At 35.9% G+C, this 20595-nt stretch overlaps 1 protein-coding gene across 1 annotated transcript in view; it reads left to right on the forward strand.

Moving 5' to 3' along the window:
- The window catches only part of Lrp1b (LDL receptor related protein 1B), a 2073786-nt gene that overhangs the window by 2048905 nt on the left and 4286 nt on the right, over positions 1-20595 (forward strand). Inside the window, exon 86 of the mRNA XM_055599725.1 lies at positions 12824-12900. Coding sequence (XP_055455700.1) covers positions 12824-12900 — 77 coding nt within the window. The remainder of the gene's footprint in view (positions 1-12823; positions 12901-20595) is intronic.

The raw sequence follows: 20595 nt of genomic DNA on the forward strand, positions 1-20595 counted from the left end.
GTTTCAGTGGCATATCATTTTTCATTTCCTCATGGAGAAAAAAAAAAAAAACTATTTGAATTGTATGAGACTAATACACACAGTTGGAAAGTCAATAAAGTATTCAGATCTTATGAAGGTGACAGCTCACTTTTTCTACCTAGAAATTTTATTGCTATATCCTTCAATTTAGGGAACATATCTGTTGGTTGAAAGCCTTCACTTTTGTCTCTAGATAGCCACTTTCATTTATTGCTTTGTGCGTAACAAAAAAAAAATGGCAAAGAAGAGAAAAGGGATAAAACATAGTATATTTTTACATTTGCTTGGAGAAAGTTTTTCCAGTTTTAAAGTAGACTATAAAAAATGTTAAAACTATATTTTTAAATTTTCCATAATGTTATTTTGATAATTATTAAGTCCATTTTATTATACATTAAAATATTAATAAAGATTATATTTAAAATTTTATATTTTATTTCATGTTTTGTATGTGTACCACATCCAAGGCTGATATCTACAGAGGCCAAAAAAGGGTAGTGGATTCCCTGAAAGAGGAGTTCAAGATGATTGTAAGCCACCATGTAGATTCTGGGAATCAACCCTGGTCCTCTGAAAGTGGTCTTCTGGAAGCTGGTGTTAGCTACTGAACTATCTCTCCAGCCACATAAATGAAAAATTATAGAATTCAACAGCAAGTTTTCCATGCCTCCCTGAGTCTAAGAGTTTCCCATAGATTTAGTCATACTTATACGAGATCCAGGCTTAGCATGTTACATGGACCTCTCTCCATGGTATTAAGTCATAACAATACCCATCGTTCTTTCAGCCATCCACAAGTTTGGGCTTTCTCTGTGTCCTCTATTCCACATGTGCCATTCCATACACACATAGCATGCACCTACAGCCTCTGTAAAAAAGCCGCATGCTGCACCTCACTGCCCTTGCTCAAGTGGCTCGCCAAAACCATGATCATTCAGCTGTTTCATCTAGTTAACTTTTCATACCCTACTGGTCCCAACCAACATGTCAATACTCGTTAGCATGTCTTTCATTTACAAAGTGTACTTCTTTGTTTTGGGGGGAGGAGTGGGGATGGGGGACAGGGTCTTAGTCTGTAAGCCAGGCTTGGCTGGAACTCAGCATTTAACATAGGCTGGCCTTGAACTAATGACATTCTTTTTACCTTAACTTCCCAAGTGATGGCATTAGAAGTGTGAGCCACCACTTTCGGCTTCCTATAATATTTTTGGTGTCGTTTTCTGGAATAACATCTGTATGTAAATAGCTTGATATGTACTAATTTTCTAAGATCAACACTTAATAGTTGGTACTATGAAGTCAAAGTTAGAAGCCTGTGAAACCAGTTCCCTTTAATTTTGTACAAGTTAATGCTTTGTGCTATTAGCTGCATGGTTTGGGCTAACCATTCACCAAGACAATCCAATTTGTGTGGCCTGAAGCATCTAGATGTAGTTCTGATAGTATTGTTAGGATGTTGCCTTAGAATTGGGTCAAAGTCAGCTCCAGATAGATATCTTTCAAAATTTCTCTAACATATCTATGAAAGCACTTAAAAAACAAGCTTCTTAATAGAGCAGAACTAATCAAGAATAGCAAAAAAATATTTTTAATGTTATAGAGGAACTAAAGAGCTAAGTATTAATTTTTAGGAACAAATGAATTTCGTGAGATAGAGTGATACCTTTGAGCTTAAACTAGTCATAGATCTGTTAGTTCCCTGCCTCAGTATGTGAGTACTAGGTTTAAAAGTGCACATCACCATCTCAAACCAACAGAGCTAAAAATAATATACCAGATTGTATGTAGATATGTAAGAACCCTACATATACCCAAGAATAGGAGATGGAAATGTACCTTTGAATTGCTAATGCCTTATGAATGACAAAATGGTTTAGTTTCTTTTGTTCATGTATGTATGTAAGAAAGCATTTGAGGATATGGCCATTCTGGGTTATACAGCAGCTGAAAACAGCACAGAGAGCATAGCAAAGTCTTTGAAAGTTTAAGGGTTTGAATATACTCTGTGATGGAGTATTTTCCTAGCATATGCAAACGCAAAGAATTTAATACATAAGACTGTAAAAAATGAAATAAAATGTATGCCACATACAAACATCTTCAGGAATGCATACACATATACATATATCTTGTATGTACATGCACAAAGAACACTCTTGAAAATATCTTCAAATGATAATGATTGGTATATATTATGGGAAATTTAGATATTGATCATTTTTCAATATAATTCCAGGACACTTCCCACATTGTGTGTTATTGCTTCCTGCCCATGGCAAAAACAATTCCCCACATGGTCAAAACAATATAGCTCTGTGAAGTTTTATGCCGTAGTTTTATATTTCAAACCAAAGCTAAAGCTCTAATTTATCCCCCCAACAGACACTTCCAAACACTCTGTCTCTGTCTTTGTTTCTCAGTCTCTCTCTTCAGTATTTTTTTTTTAATCTAGACTAAATTTGTATAGGCATTTGTGATAGGGGAACCATGGTTTTCCACAAAGTTCTATCCTTGCATCTTGCTATTTTTGTTGTGTTCATAACACCCACATCTGTATGTTATGATCCATATTTTATGAGAAAATCAACCACTCTTCTTAGTGTTGCCTTTGGACAGGGAGCATATTTCTGGGAAATTGGCCTTTGAACCCTGCTTATATTCCATGACACCTTTACATTTCTGTGACTTACTCCTTTCCACGTCTCTGAGGTGTTGTGTGTGATTTACTCTCTCACTCCCAACCATTAACACACATTCTCCTTGTGTCATAACTACTGTGCTTTACTACAGAGTTTAGGACTAAACGCTTGCATTGCTTTATGCTTATGTCACAGCATTTGTTACTTGTCAGCAAAGTTGACAGTTCATGTCAGAAAGAGTAGAATGGTTTATTTTATCATGTATTTGAGCCACTTTGTCATTTTTAAGACTATTGTACTGTATTTTCTGAATATTCTAGAGCTTTTATTGTATTCTCAAAAGGAAGGATGAGACAGATTTTATGTATTATCTTATGAAGAGAAGTTAATTTCATTCATTTTGTTTTGTCTTCTCCAAACACTGTTATTAGTCATCCACTATCTTGCTTTTAGGGATCCTTCTTTCTCCCTCTCTGAAAATCTATGGGAGAAGAGGAAAGTTAGGAGTCCTTCTGAGTCTATTGTTCAAAAAGATGTCGGAGGAACGGATTTTTTTTTATGATAGAATAATCATTATTGTTTATTATCACAATGATGACACTTCTTTTTTATCTTCACAATTTACTCATTATATATCCCAATTGAAGCCCTTTCCCTCGAGTTCCCCTAGTCTCACCCTCCCTCCCTCTTTCCCCATCCCCTTCCCCTACTCCACTGAAACGGGGAGTTCTCCACTATTGCTATCTGCCCATAGCTTCTTAAGTCAAATTGCCTGGATCCTTTTCCTCTGTGACCTGACAAGGCTGCATCACCAGGGGTGAGTGATCAGAGAGCAGTCAACTAAGTTCATGATAGAGGCAGCCCCTGCTCACCTCACTCAGGAGATCCACATGGAGACTAAGCTGAAAATTGGCCACATCTGAGCAGGGGGTCTAAGTCCTCTCCATGCATGGTCCTAAGCTGGTGCATCACTCTCTGCAGGACCCCCTGGGCTCTGCTTAGCCCATCTGGTTAGAGCATGGTGCTGATAAGTACTTCTTAGTGAAATGTATTTATATATAAATCTTGGTGTGCCTGATAATTTTCTTGAGATAAATTAGGAAGGGACATTGTCTTGGTCACTCCTCCATTGCTGTGAAGAGACCGCATGACCAAGGCAACTCTTATAAAAGAATGTAGTTAACTGGGAGCTTGCTTTCCATTTTAGAGGTTAATCCATGTGCATTACAGTGGGGAGCATAACGGCAAGCTATGGTTTTGGAAGGAAGATCAGGGGTTCTTTTCTGTAATGATTTCACAAAAGTAGAAATTATCACTCTGTATTTCCAGGCCTGTTTAAGGCCTGATTGCTCACATCCATTGCCTTACAGAAGGGAACCTGGATCATGGGCTCCAGAGTTCTGGCTTTTAGGGGAAGCAATCCTTCTTCAGTGCGGACCAGGTGCTATATAGGGAAGATCCAAGCAGAGTTCAAAGGATATTCAGAGTAATTCCAAACAAACTCACATTTCCAGAAGGGTATGAACAGGTGAACATTAGCAGCCTGCGGTATCCACACTTCAGATTGTTCCATGTTACTGTTTGTTTTTGAAAACATAAAACATGGAATGTGCATGTTATTCAGAGCAGAAAAACTAAAGACAGCCTGTCACATAAATACATGTCCTTTATAATCCCATGCAACTGTATGTAACTTGTTTTACCTTTGGGTATGTTCATCAAGATGCCAGGAATGCACACAATGCCAAGAAGCACATCATGTTTTCCTGAGCAAGCTTAAACTCCAGATTGTACCCTGATCTTGCTTACGAAGACAGGAACGCCACAAGGAAAACAACATAGCCAAAAAGACGTGGGCCCAGGTGGGCCTGCAGAGACTGATACTCCAACCAAGTACCATGCATCATGACAACGTAGACCCCCTGTTCAGAGGAAGCCCATAGGCTGCTGAGTTTCCAAGTGGTTTCCCTAGTTAGGGGTACAGGATCTGTCTCTGACATGAACTCAGTGGCTTGTTCTTTGATCACCTGCCCCTAAGGTATGCAGCCTTGCCAGGCCACAGAGAAAGATGATGCAGCCAGCCCTGAGGAGAACTGATAAGCTAGGGTCAGAGAGAAGGGGAGGAGGTCCTCTCCATCAGGGGACTAGAGAAAATGCATAGTGGGAAAAGAGGAAGGGTGGGTGGGGCTGGAAGGAGAGGTGGAGGGGGCTGCAGTGGGGATACAAAGTGAATAAATTGTAATAAGTAAAATAAGTAAGTAAATAAAAAAATAATGAAAAATAAAAAAGAAGGGATTAATGTTTAGATGATAGATAACATTAGTATATTACTTATTTTCTAATAGTATAAAACAGAATTTTGAAAATTTTCACATTAATTTCTTCACAACTCCCTCCTCTCATCTAAATCCAATCCCCTAGACTCTTCCTCAGCTCTCTACCAAACCACGTGGGTTGTCCCCATCCTCTCTGGATTTAGAAGATCAATGTAGGCTTTTTTTTTTCTCTCACTTTCCTTTCTCCTACTCATCCCATTATCCCAGACCCCAGCAGCAGCAGGCATTCCCTCTGAAACTTCTTGCTGTGCTGGCCCAGGAATCAAGTAGCCAAGGCAGAGATACTTAAATCTGTGTCCTCTCCTTCAAATTCAGTTCTCCCTGTTTCACCTTCAGGTCTGTAGCAGACCACTTCTGCAGCCTCCTTTCCTTCCTTGCCATCATCTCCAGTGGATCTTCCTCTCAAGTATTTTTAAAGACAGAAATAATAAGCACTTGAGAAGATAGATGCATTTAACCTTATATAAAATTACAGTCTTTACAAGTATGGATATATCATGTTACCTCAATAATACATAAAAAATTATCATTATGTGTTAAAATATTTTAATTTTTAAAAATTTTTTGTTCTATATGTATGAGTGTTTTGTCTGCATATTTGGGTATCATGTATAATGATACCTGTACAGACCGGAAGAGGACATCTGATCTCCTAGCACTGCAGCTACAGATGTTTGAGTGTCTGCCATGAGAGTGCTTGGAACAAAACATAAGTATTCAGGAAGAGCAGAAAGCACTCTTTACTATTCATCCATAGCTTCAGTCCTAAAAAGTAATTTGAATATAAAAATGTATATCATGCATATATTCATATGTACGTTTGATGTGATCCTGTTTTTTTTTTTTTTTTTTTTGATGTGGCAACAAATTTTTGGTTTTTAATATAAAAATGTTTACATGACAAAGAAACAGAAAGTTGTGTAACCGTTACTTACCTATTCAACATTTTACTGTCTACTCGTGGACTTTTCTTAGATGTCTACTGGCTTAATAATCCAAGTGTCACATGTTTATACCAACAAAGTTTTATTTCCTACTTACGTTTCAAAATTAAACAAATGGATAAAATTATGCAATCTACCTTCAATGTAGTACTTGATTCCACAGTAGCTTTGTGCATTCCTAATGAAAGATTTGCTCTTGTGCTTTACCAACCATATTAGTTTAGAGAGAAAAAAATCTCTTCATATTGTAATAATGTAGAAAAATAACTTACTTCTCTTTTTTCATGCCAAGATAGTCGTAGAGAGTCATCCCATTAAATCACCAGAGTAACTTATGCCTAAGATTTTTTTAAATGAGAACACAAACCAAAAATTCCAATCATACTATAAAAAGATCATATCAACATATGAAAATTAATGTGATTATATTAATACTAGCAGGCTGATATAATCTGTACATTTTATGTTCATAACAGTCACAACGTTACTCATATTAAATTCAGATTATATTAAAATTTGTTATAGGCTTAATTTGTAAAGGAACCTAAAGACTTTCTTTTTAATGTTTTATAGTGTTTAATTTGCTTTGAGAAACAGCAAAAGAAAAAAAAGGAAGGAAACATGGAAAGGAGGAAAGAAAACTGGGAATGAGAGAGGCTAAACATTTAAAATGTAAACAGCTCTAAAGGAAAGTAGGTAGAGCTAAGCCTGGACTGGATTCATGGGCATCATTCCACCTTGCAGGGAGGATGCTTGTGCCCTCATGAGAGAACTCAAACCTGTGATGGAAAGCAGGGGCCTAGATTTCAGCCCTGGAAAGTTGAATTCCAAAACCCCTGCATAACATCCATACTAGCACTTAATTAATTACAAAGAGTTAATTAATAGTATTAAATTGCACCTCATAGTAAATTCAAGACCTACCTGATGTACTGTATGAAAACCTGACTCAAAACAAACAAACGTCTGTTAGCACATATTTATGCTGTATTGGAATCACAAATTGGTCACAAGTACATTTTATCGGTCTGCCGATGTTGCTCATGTTAATCTGAAACTGCTGGCCTCAAACAATACTTCCGTCTTAGTTATTGTATATTGTTTTTTTAATGCGATGAGACACCCGTGACCATGGCAACTCTCATAAAGGAAAACATCTAATTGGGGCTGGCTTACAGTTTAGAGGTTCAGTCCATTATCATCATTGCAGGAAGAATGGTAGCAAGCGGACCGACATGGAGCTGGAGAGGCTGCCGAGAGGGCTACCTCCTGATCAGCCTGCAGCAGGAAGAGAACGAAACACACTTCGTTTAACAAGGTCACATCTATTACAACAAGGCTACACGTTCTAACAGTGCCACTCTTTCTGAGCCACTGGGATCCATGTTCTTTCATTGTGCTATACCTTATGACTTACACTCTTCAGTAGCTGGAACCACGAATGTAGTGAAGCGTCTAACTACAGAATAAGGGCTACTTGAAACACCAAAGGAGAAGGAGGCATGAAGTTCAGAAGATAATAATCAAAACTGAGGGAAAAATTCAGATTGAAAAGAACAGATTTTCAAAGCATACCATTAAAATCAGGAATTCTTATGAATACATGAGATAATTTTACATACAAATATCATGAGACATTGACAGATGCAAAGGGCTTTGATGGAAATTAAATAGAATAAATATCTAAGACTGCAGGCATTGATTTGCACTTTGAAATACTGCTATGTTCAAATACACTTAGAAATGATGTTAGGAACCAAACAGTAGCTGTAAAGTAGAGAATTTGTGCTAATGCTGTGCACTTAAAGTTCAGAGAAAAATTTATTTAGAGAATTAATAAATTCTTTAAATGACATAATTTGTCAAATTTTAACAATACAAAAATATCTTCATACAAATTTTATGATGTGAGGTAAATAGTCATGTTTCTATTTTTATTGAGTGAGATTTAGGGGCGCTGGGACTTACATAGCACATGTGGATTTTTCCCATTGCTTCATCAATTCCTATGTAGAGAAAAATAACATATTTTCAGATTATTTTTCTTCCTGAGTATGCCAATCATCATGCCTAAAACAGGGGGAAAAGTTCACAGATACAATGAAGAGAAATACAGTTTCAATTGCTTTAAGGTTCACCTTTGAATTTCACTGTGGCCAGAAGAGTGCCATGACCTTTAACTTTGATAAAAAGAGAAAGTATTTATTAATCTTATTATCTTGTTTTGAAGTTCTCCCAAAGTGGACTCTATACCACATTTCCACAAAATAACAAGAGTTGGCATGAGCTCATTATTGTTATTATGAAGATCATTCCTGACAACTTTAATCATATATATTCAGTAGATTTACTTAATATTAATTCTCTTTGCAAAAAAACCTCTCTACTATGTAGGAATTATGACCATTTTTAACAATTTATTTATATATGATATTTGTGCTTTAGTTGCACATTTTAAGTGTATCTTATTTCCTCCTTACGTTTGCTTTGACATTCTAGCACTGTTTGTTATATGTGATATCTGAGCAATGATACTTTACTAAGAAAATCACCCTCTACTGTAGAAGGCTGATTAAAACAAAAAAAAATACAACTATAACATAATTATATAATTTGCAATGTTGTGATAAACTAAATAAGTTTATTTTATATGGTGAAAACCAGATGAGAAATAATTTTTTAAACTGATTGTATTTTTTTTTTTTTTTTTGCCAGATACTATGTGAGGAGAGATATTCACCCACCTAACTTTTAAAAAGTGTTGTTGGGCTTATATACTATTGTTCTTAGCTTAATAATAAAAAAAATGATTAAGTGAAATTTGCTATAAGAACATAGTCCGTGAGTGTACAATAATTATATTTATTGAAGAATGTTATGTTTTGCTTTCATCAGATTAACGTGGCTATCATATGGATCCCTAATCATAATCCCAAAATGCTTAATGAATTCGATGATATATGGGAATGCAGAATCTGAAGTTTCAGGAAAAGTTCAGTTTGATGATTATTCTAATTCAAGACAGCCAAAAAATTTCATAAAGTTAAGAGGATTTTGTGCTTACAATCTATGAAAATGGGAGAATGAGATGAGGAAATTAATGGAGCAGTAAATAATTTTTTAAACTCTCAAACGATGTTCCATGAAAGATGTGATGTCAAAGAAACTTAACTACTCAGCATCGCATAGCTGTACAAAATGATGAAAATTAGGATGAGGATAAGGGATGATGGAAAGATGGATGTGTGTATATTATTATTTAGCTAAATACTCAAGAATCTACCTATCTAATCTATCTTTAACCCAACAGTACTTAACTAAAATTCATGTAGTTTTAATCAATAATTTATAGTCATATACTGTTCAATGAATCCTATCTTTCATGCTTCACATTTATGTGCTCTGGGAAATAGCCATGTGATAGTTCACCAAACGATGATATGCATATATGTGTGGTGGTGAGTCTAACTTGCAGATGTCTGTTCTTAGGTGAACAGAGGTCGCGGGAAATTTCGGAAGTACACGTTCAAAGATGGGATAGCTAAAACTTGGTGAATAAAGAAAGGGAAAAAAAAAAAGAAATGCCAAAGAAATTATAGTCACTATGATTATGCAAATACTTCAGTGAGGAATTGGACAGGAAAGTCTGATGATCTTCACATTCCTTTCCTTCAGTGCCGAGCTAATAATGGCTTTGATCACTGAAGTCTACTTAGATGTGAAGATTTATTAAATTCTATAAAGAAAGGTTTTAAATGCTTGGTGTTAAATCACCCACTGGAAGAGAAACTTCTGGAGCAGCAAATGTCTTAGGTTGTAATTTTGTAATGTAGGCAAAAAGAATAATGATTTCTATTTGATTTAATATCTCAAAGAAATTATTTTTAAGTCTGGAACAAAGGGAGATGGTGAAACATGTCTCATTTTATCTTTGGTTGTAAAATATTACCTTATAAGAAATATAGAGAAAATTTCAAGGCTAACAATCACTGATTAAGATTTATTACTGTTAAAAATAATTACATTTAGTATAGTATCTGAGAGTTATTCCAATATAAAATAAGTAAAATATTCCCTGAAGATTTGGAGGTTCAATGTACTCCCAACATCTAAAAGAAAGAGGCTTAAAGAACATGAAAGCACGACTTCCTTGCCTGCAATAAATACTAGGCTTCAGCCATAGATAAATTAGAAAATTATATTGTTAACAAATAACACCCGTCCTACTGAGAGAGCTGAAGATTTTCTGTAAGGTTGCTACTGTTCCTATCTTCACCCTCCATTTCACACTCTCTGCTAGCCTTAGGCTCTAAAGCATATTTTTTGTAACATCCTGAATTATATAAAATACATGATGTTCTTGTCAGAACATAATCTGCTAAATTAGCATTTCATCCACCAATTCTCAGGTAATTTCAGTCTGTCATTTCAGTATAATAATGACCTCAGAGATTTTTTTTTTTAATCTCTATAATAGTGGTTCCCAACCTTCCTAAATGATATAACCCTTTAGCAGTTCCTCATGTTGTGGTGACCTCCAACCACAAAATTATTTTTTGTTGCTACTTCATAACTATAATTTTTCTCCTATTATCAACAATAATGTAAATTTCTGATATGCAAACTATCTGATATACAGCCAGTGTGAAAGTCATTCAACCCTCAAAGGGTCACAGTCCACATGTTGAGAACTGCTACTCTCGAAGGACAATAAATTATAGTAAAGATTATTCTCGTATGTTAACGTTAGCCCCAGTCTACTTTTTAAAATAAGGTGACATGAATAATAAATCATAGTAGTTTGGAAAAAACTCAATATAGCTGAACACATTTAGTTGTGTACATATCGGCTTTATAATGAAATGGGTATGTAATCAGTATGAATTTTTCACCGAGGCATAGAAAACATTCTTAGTGGTCAGTTAGGAAGACTTGACAGATATAAAGTTACATAAAATGATGAGAATTTTGCTACTAAGATTTTGCTTTAAGAACATATTTGCAAAATCTTTCCAAGCATCTGTGAACTGTGCTGAGAATCAGAACTTGTGAACAGTTGGAAGAGTTTTTTCCTAGGTCATACATCTATAAAAACACACATGAGAAACAACAAAACTTTCTAAAAAACAGAATATTTCATTCATTGTTCACCTAATTTTGTATACCCATTGCATTACTCTGATTCAATGTTATAAAAAGAGCCATACACCTGGATTTTTACTTCCCTGCTTTAATGATGTACTTATAATGTAGTCTATCACAGAGGCTATGTACTAAAAATTAAATTTCATGTATGTCTTCTACAAAGCAATTGAACACAAAGCTGAGTAATTGCTTTAACCATTACACAGTAATGATATTAATTTTCATTTGAACCATGTTCCATGCTCATAAATTAATGTTATCATTCTTAATCAAATACTTGTGTGCTTCAAAGAAATCAGTGCTATCCATTGTGCTGCTTATTCTGTAGTTTGTTTGAAACTAGGTTTTGCTCATGACTTGAGTTTGCTGGTAGGATGGTTTCATGGATTATGACCATGTTTTATGAGAGCCAATACTGTTTTTACAAATATCAAAAATAACACACCTGGTATGGCAGAGACCTGATTAGTTGTAACAGAGATCTCGTGTTGCAGTAATGCAGTATCCACCGCACGGAGAGAGTCTCACTTGGAATGCTACAGAAAGCTTTCCTTTCATAGTCTACAAGTATTATCACTGTGGCGACATTTGACAGGCAATTTAATTCAGAAGTCAGTGGTGCGTCAACCAAGGACCATGCACGGAAAGGACCTAGAACCCCCTCTCAGATGTAGTCCATAGGTAGTTGAGTCTCCAAGTAAGTTCCCTAATAAGGGGAACAGGGTCAGTCTCTGTCATGAGCTCTGTTGCCTGCTCTTTGGTCACTTCTCCCTGGCGGAGTGGCCTTACTAGTCCACAGATGAAGCAGATCCAGGCAGTCCTGATGAGACTTGATAGACTAGGGTCAGATACTAGGGGAGAGGACTCCTCCCTTTTAGTGTACTATGGAAGAGGGATGGGGGGAAAGAGGTTGGGAGGGTGAGTCTAGGAGGAGATGAGGGAGGGACTACAATAGGGATACAATGTGAATAAATTGTAAAAAAAAATAAGAAAATATTACTAAAAATAGAAAAGAAAGAGAAAATAAATCAGAAGAACAGTGATATTGCTTCTATGCGGTTTGATGAAGATAGACTCACAAAGGCATTTGTGTTAGCCAATTAGCCTTGTTCCCACTCAGAGCACACACCTCGCATTCATTTCTTGGCACCACCCAACTATTTCTGTTTGTGTAAAGAATCGATTTTAATCAAATCTACTCTTTTATGCTCCTCCAGACTTATGGCACCAGTGTTGTCATACCAATATGGGAAAACAACTTCTCTCATTTCACATATTCTTTTGAGCCCCTATTAATAGTAATGTTATTTAACAAAGGAAAACATTGTATTTTCCTATCTCTGATTACTGTAATATTTCTACATGTGTAGTTATTCAAAACTGAAAATCTTAATGTATGTTTGTTAGTTACACTTTGGATTTTAAACAATCAGGTGAAAAGCTGCAGAAAATTAATTTTAAAATATTTGTTTAATATGCACATTTAATATTGGTGAGGTAGCTGCTTGATTCTTTTCTTCTATGTATCTTAATCAATACTATCCACCTGAAGTCACCTGCAGTACTGAAAATGTAAAACAATTTTTGTAAAATGTACAACCAAGAATTTCTTCTTGGTCATGACAAATCTGTAACAATTGGCTCTTGTCTCAGTTTGTTTGAAGTTTCCATATTAATAGACTTATGTTATGTGTTATTCATTGATTTGTTGTTGTTGTTGTTGTTTGGATCTTTCTAGGTGCTCCACTAATTGGTCAGGTACACAGTGTGAGAGGCCAGCCCCAAAGAGCAGCAAGTCTGAATACATCAGCACAAGTAAGTACCACAGAATACCTTTGTCTAAAAACTACAGAAGCTTTTCCATCATCTCTTAGGTGATCACTGAGGGATGTGAAAATTCAAAGGATAACAACAATCTCATATAATTAGAAAAATGTATAGTCTTAACACCTTTGAGGCACTTTTGAAAACAAAACCTGATTGGTCAGGCTATAAAGAATTAAATTAAATTCTGAGGAATTAACTTTTCTCTCTTATCTGTTGTTTATTACACTGCAGTTTCAGAGTCCACAATATGAAAAGTCCACAATATGAAATAAGTAAGAATATACATAGAGGAAGAGGAAAATTATATTCCTGATTAAGATCCGTAAATATAACCATTCATATCATGAGACACAAACAAGAATCATACTATTTCAATATATGTAAAAGGCAAAGATAACACTTAGATAAAGCTAATATGATTTTGTACATTAGTAATAAGTCTCAATGCTAATTTATCTATATATTCCCTAATTTTGCTTCCATATAGATTCTCCAAGCAACAGTGTTCAAATTTCTAGTGCTTGGAAGTTATGTTTAGTTAATAAGCAGGAACATTTTTTAAAACAGTGGTTCTCAACCTTTCAAATGCTGCAACCCTTTAATACAGTTCTTCATATTGTGGTGACCCTCAACTTTAAAATTATTTTAGTTGTTACTCTATCACTATAATTTTGCTACTGTCATAAATTGTAATTTTAATAGTTTTGGAGATAGAAGTTTGCCAAGAGCGTCACTACCCTCAGGTTGAGAGCCATTGTTCTAAAAGACTATACTGGGCACTAATATTATAATCTGAATAAATAAATTGTGTGTTCTTTGGTCACAGAATATTTAGATTTTCTTTGTGTTTGCTGTGAATGTGTGGATAGGACTACAGTGCTAACATTTGGGGAATTGTTTTACAAAAGTATATATGTGGCAAGAGATATTTAGACTAATTTTGTACATTAATGATAGACATATAAAATATTTTATTGTTTCTATCAAAAATAGAACTCAAAATATTATTAATATAAATTTATGAGGGTGAATTAATATAAATGTAATGTTTTAAACTATTTAAACATCATGTTAATCATCAAGAACATTTAAAAATGATAACATGCAGTTGAAATTTAGTAGAAAACACAGAATTTTAAAGGCAAGATTGCTATAACTTGCTTTCATCCTTCCTTTAGTAAAATTTCTCAATGATCTAGTTTATAGAAAGTACAGATTCATTCACAGGAAAAGTAATGTTAAATATTAGTGAATTTATCTAAAGGAAATTATGAATGAGATTAGAATGTCTACAAAATTTACAACATTTTTCTTTTTAATTTATTAAAATTTTATATTAGAGTTTATTCACTTTGTATCTCAGCTGTAACCAACCCCTTCCTTAGTCTCCTCCCAATTTCACCCTCCCTTCCTTATCTCCTCCCATGCCCCTCCCCAAATCCACTGATAGGAGAGGTCCTTCTCCCTTTCCTTCTGACCCTAGCCCATCAGGCCTCATCAGAACTGGCTGTATTGTTTTCCTCTGTAGCCTGGCAAGGCCGCTCCCACCTCAGGGGGAGGTGATCAAAGAGCCAGCCACTGAGTTCATTTCAGGCAGGCCCTGTTCCCCTTACTAGGATACCCACTTGGAGACAGCTGCCATGAGCTACATCTGTGCAGGAGCTCTAGCTTATCTACATGAATGGTCCTTGGTTGGAGTTTCAGTCTCAGAAAATGCCCCTGGGCCCATATTTCTTGGTTCTGTTTCTCTCCTTGTGGAGCTCCTGACCCCTCCAGGTCTTTCTATCTCCCATTTCTTTCATAAGATTTCCTCCACTCTTACCCACAGTTTCTCCCCATTTTTCTCCTCCCAAACAACTGACATTTTATAAAGCTTCAGAATTAACCTAGGCACCTAGGTAGCACAAGTTATATATAAAGCTTTTATTCTATCTCTAAAATTGAATCAAAGAATGAATTCTTAGCATATTTCTTTCTATTTTTTCATCTCTTTTTCCTCAGTCGTTTCAAATTACCAGCTCATTTATACAGCTTACACACACCTCCTAACATACCTTTTGGTTTTCTGCATGCCACATGTCCTCCCAACTATCCATTCCTCTCTCCAATCTGGTCGTTGTTTCCCTGTTTTTTTTTTGTTTTTGTTTTTTTTTTTTGTTTTTTTTTTTTGTTTTGTTTTTGTTTTTTTTGTTGTTTTTATGTTCTTAGGGGGTTAGGAGTACCTGCCCTTTAGGTCTCAATGGCTAGTTCTTATGCTACTCAGACAAGCTAGATATGCAGCCTTTATGTTCTCAGGCATTGTCTACTTTCTATAAAGTAGTATTTAAGATGCAATACATTTTATTGTTGTGGTTTTGAGACAGGATCTCTATGTATCCCTGGCTATCCTGGAACTTGCTATGTAAACCAGATTAGCCTCAAAATCACAAAAATCTGCTATTGTCCTTCTGTGCCCCTGTATCCCTGCCCCTGCCCCTGCCCCGTCCCTGCTCTGCCCCTGCCTCCCAAATGCTATACATAAGAGCGTGTACCACTATGTTCACACGATTTCATGTTGAGTCAACCTGTTGGTTTCATCATCAAGTACATGAGAAGAAGTACATTCAAATCCACATAGCAAAGGTAAAGTTCAGTTTAAGATGTATCTGTTAAATGAGAATTGAACATATGGGCTTCAGTTCATCTTAAGAACTGACTGTACTTGAGATTTTGATCTTAGCCATTCTGGTGGTGTAAGATAGAATCTCAGAGTCATTTTGATTTGCATTTTCCTGATGAGTCAGGACATTAAGCATTTCTTTAACTGTTTCTCCTCTATTCACTATGCCTCTGGTGAGAAAGCTCTGTGTAGCTATGTAACCCATCATTTTTTTCCTTTTTATTTATTTGATTTTATTTATTACAATTTATGCACTTTGTATTCCAGCTGTAACCTCCTCCTTTATTTCCTCCCAGTACCACTATCCCTCCCTTTTCTCCCATGCTCCTCCCCTAGTCCAATGAAAAGGGAGGTCTTCCTCCCCTTCCATCTGACCCTAACCTATCAAGTCTCATCAGGACTGGCTGCATTGTCTTCCTCAGGACGGATAAGCCTACTCCCCCGCTTAGGGGAAGGTGATCAAAGAGACAGTCACTGAGTTCATGTCAGAGACAGTTCCTTGCTCCCATTACTAGGAACCCACTTGGAAACCAAGCTGCCATGGCAACATCTGTGCAGGGGTTCTAGGTTATCTCCATGAATGGTCCTTGGTTGGAGTATCAGTTTCAGAAAAGACCCTTGAGCCCAGGGTTTTGGTTCTGTTGCTCTCCTTGTGGAGCTCCTGTCCCCTCCAGGTCTTTCATCTTCCCCTTCTTTCATAAGATTCCCTGCGCTCTGCCCAAAGTTTGGTTATGAGTCTCAGCATCTGCTTCCATACCCTGCTGGGTAGAGTCTTTCAGAGGCCCTCTATAGTAGGCTCCTGTCCTGTTCCATGTTTTCTCCTTCTGATGTCTATCCAGTTTTCCTTTCTAAATGAGGACTGAGCATCTTTGGTTTGTTAGAGTTCTTTATATATTCTGGATATTAGTCTTCTGTCAGATGTAAAGCTGGTGAAGATCGTTTCCCAGTCTGTAAGATTTTGTTTTGTTGATGTTGTTTTATTATCTTGACCTTGTCCTTTCTGTTACAGAAATTTTTCAGTTTCATGAGGTCTCATTAAATGATTGTTGATCTTAGAGCCTGAGCTCTTGGTGTTCTATTCAGGAAATTGTCTCTGGTACCAATGCATTCAAAGCTTTTCTCCACTTTTATTTTCTAACAGATTTAGTGAATCTGGTTTTATGTTGGGGTCTTTGAAGGGACAACACATGCTAGAGAGAATGTGGACAAGGGGAAACCCTCCTCCATCACTGGTGGGAATGTAAACTTGTACAACCACTTTGGAAATCAATCTGGCACTTTCTCAGAATATTAGGAATAGTATGACCTCAAGACCCAGCTATACCACTCCTGGGCATATACCCGAAAGAGGCACAACCAGACAACAAGGACATTAGCTCAACTAAGTTCATAGCAGCTTTATTCATAACCAGAATCTGGAACCAACCTAGAATTCCCTCAACCATAGAAAGGATAAAAAACAATAGTGCTACATTTACACAATGGAATACTACTCTGCTATTAAAAAGAAGGAAGTCATGACATTTTCAGGCAAATGGATGGAACTAGAAAAAATCATCCTGAGTGTGGTAACCCAAAAGCAAATAGACATGCATGGTAACATACTCACTTATAAGTGAATATTAGCTATATAACATAGGATAAACATACTAAAATGCAGAGAAGCTAAACAACAAGTAGAACCCTAAAGAAGATGCTTAATAGTCATTCAGAAGGGAACACTACTAGAGATGTCTTCTAAAAGACTCCATCCAGCAGGAGATCAAAGCAAATGCAGAGACTCACAGCCAAACATTGGATAAAGTACAGGGAATCCTATGGAAGAAGGGGCATATAGAAATAACCAGAGAGCACAGGAGAACCTAGAGAAGAGACAGTCTCTGACATGAACTCGAATGTCCACTCCTTGTTCATTTCCCAATGGTGGGGTGGCCTAGCCAGCCCACAGAGGAAGAGGATCAAGGCAGTCCTGATGGAATCTGATAGGCTACAGTTAGACAGTAGAGGATGAGGACTTTCCCTGTCAGTGGACTATGGGAGAAGGATAGGGAAGTAGGAGGGAGGGAAGAAGGGTGGGACCAGAAGAGCCTACAACCAGTATACAAAATGAATAAATTGTAATAATAATAATATACAAAATAGAGAAAAGAAAAAAAATCACACACACACACACACACACACACACACACACACACACACACACACAAAACTGACCATAATATTTGTAGAGGAAAAAGAGGTAAAAGTTTTGCCCTAAAAGGGAACAAAAATGATTTGAATAAATATATTGTAAAATGTGTAAAATATGAGCACAGAGAGTGTTATTATGAAATTATTCCTTCAGTAAGTTTACAATACTTTCTACATTATCAGTGCAGTGAAATATAAGATAATGACCAATGATAACCTGTATTTTATTGCTGAATAACCTGAGACAATTTGTCCAAGACAACGTTGCCAGTATGCTTCGATAAGAAGTAGCTTGACTCATTGTCTGTGGTTTCAGGTGAAATGCAGGAAAGAACAAATGTTCAGAACCACATCGCAAGGAAGACCTATTCTGTTGATTATGACGTTGTTGAGCTGCTTCCCTCAGGACTCTCACACTTTGAATCCGTTTACAACAACCCACTTACTGTGCTCTGCAAAAAATAATTTTGATAGCTTAGATTCTTACATACTAAAAATATACTGAGTACATTGAAATTCACTTATTTTTAACTGTACATAGATCTTTCAATACGATATACCATGATTATGGGTTCTCCTCCTACAATACTCCCAGGTCCTAACTTACTTCCCCACTCTCCCAACTTCCACAACATTTCTTTCTCATTAGGATACAAATAAGCATCTGAAAATAACGATAAAATAAATTTAAATAAAATAAAAACAGACAAGAATAGGACAAAACAAACAGAAGAAAAGGAGTCAAAGGAAAAGGTTTTGATTAACTATGTATTTTAGAATGCTCTTTTTTGTTTTGTTTTGACTTTTGCTTATGGAGACAGGGTTGCTATGTGTAGCCTTGGCTCTTCTGGACTAGCTTTCTAGAGCAGGCTGGCATCTGCCTCCCTTTGCCTCCCTGAGTGCTTGGATTACAGGTTTCTGCCACCACGCCCGGCTGTATATTTTAGAATTTTTTAAAAATTTATAATATCAGTTGTTTCTATTAATGTTTTACAAAAAAATGAAGACAAAATGCTGTCTATATTATTTATCATCAACACTAAACATTATTGCAGTTACCTTGATTGGTTGCATAAACAAACCAGATGTCTGGGCTCTTAAACAGAGCTCTGTAATGTATAGGGATTTCAGCTACCATCTGTAGTGGAAAAATTAAAAGGAAAAAGAGATGCTTAGTTTTCTTGCATGCATAATTAATAATGCTAACATATGGAATAGCAGAGACTAGTTAGAATAGGTAAATATATGAATTTATAAATAATTTACCATTACCTGGAGAAGTAAGAAATGTTGCCCACTTTGAGGCTATTAGTTGGCTTATACACTAACTGCTGTTCTAAGGTCTAACAGAAAAAGAATATATAATGACATGGTAATATTTGTCAAGTTAAGATCAGTCGGTTGAAACCATTCATTAATAGGAAACAGACTTGTTTCTTGGTATTTAACATTTATAAACAACTGTTAATTACTTCATAGCTGCCTGATATCCTCCTGCCTTAATTAATTACTGTGAAATTACACATTCACATAATGTTCACCTCACCAGGAACAAAGGTAAAAATATAATATCAAACTCATTACCTTGTATACTGAAGCTCATAAGAAAGAACAGAATGAGTTTTATATTTTAGGTGAATAAAAATGGAAGCCATATATGTAGAGATATATGTACATGTATCTGTCAGTACATATTTCTTCCTCACGTTACAAGCTGGGATGATAACATACATGAATTTTTTTAAGTGAATACCTTCAAAATTTTGGTAATTGATCTCCCGTAGTCTATCTCAGTTACATATCTTCTATCTGTAACTATTGAAACATCAATCTCTCTGATAAAGTGTCTGCACATTGTATATAACGTGATGATTAACATCTCTGCTAGCATTTAAAAAACATGCATATGCAGAGAAAATTTCATATACTATAGTAACTTTTGATACTCTATTCATACATGTTTGTGATCTTTAAATTTTAGTTAAAAGTTGGGTTGTATTGTTTCTCAGGCACTCGTTAGGTAAGCTATTTGGATTGAATCATTGAATGTCCATAGAAAGCCTGATTTAATGTACACTGGGTGTTACCAAGAAAAGTTAACACTGGCTGCTCAAAAGTGTTATGTAATACTTATGCAATGAAATGGCCCTTGAATCCAGCTTCTTTCTCCCATTCATGGTATATAATCCGAGAATACCACTCTAAGATTACATTGTCAGGAGAGCACAGCCATTCTAGAAGTGCCCCTGCCTAATGAAATCACTGCCCAACCAGACTTCCCATCTAGCAATAAAAGGTAATGCTTCTCTGATTTTTTATGATAGATGAAGAAAAACTGAACACACCATTTAAAGACAAGTATTAAATTATAGACACTAAGATTATTTCCATGATTATAAAACCAAAAGAAAACATTATCAACATAAGTCAAGGCTCCATAAATGCATTTCTGAAACTATTCTTAAGTTGGGATTGAAGAAAGAGAACACTAACTGCTGATTTGTTTATTTATTTAATAAACAAACTAACAGCTGTTTAATACTTCTTCAAAACTTAGTATGTATTCATCTTATGTTATCTGTAAAACGTTTGTCTACATTTATGTATGAATATTCTCCACTGGGTGTGCCTGAACATTGAACAAGCATCAGACCTTTAACTACTCTTCTTGGCAATAATTTAAAAGTGAAAGCATAAAGCAGAGTTTAGGCGACCTACTCAACATCTCCCTCCAAAGAAATCCATGGAACGAATGCTTCCATGATAAAGCTATCGTGTCTGTGGGACTTTACCTTGCTGCCATTTGACTTGCCTCCAGTACAATGGGTAATCAG

This window comes from Psammomys obesus, unplaced genomic scaffold (genome assembly GCF_907164565.1).
Source record: "Psammomys obesus unplaced genomic scaffold, mPsaObe1.curated_primary_1811, whole genome shotgun sequence".
Taxonomy (NCBI): domain Eukaryota; kingdom Metazoa; phylum Chordata; class Mammalia; order Rodentia; family Muridae; genus Psammomys; species Psammomys obesus.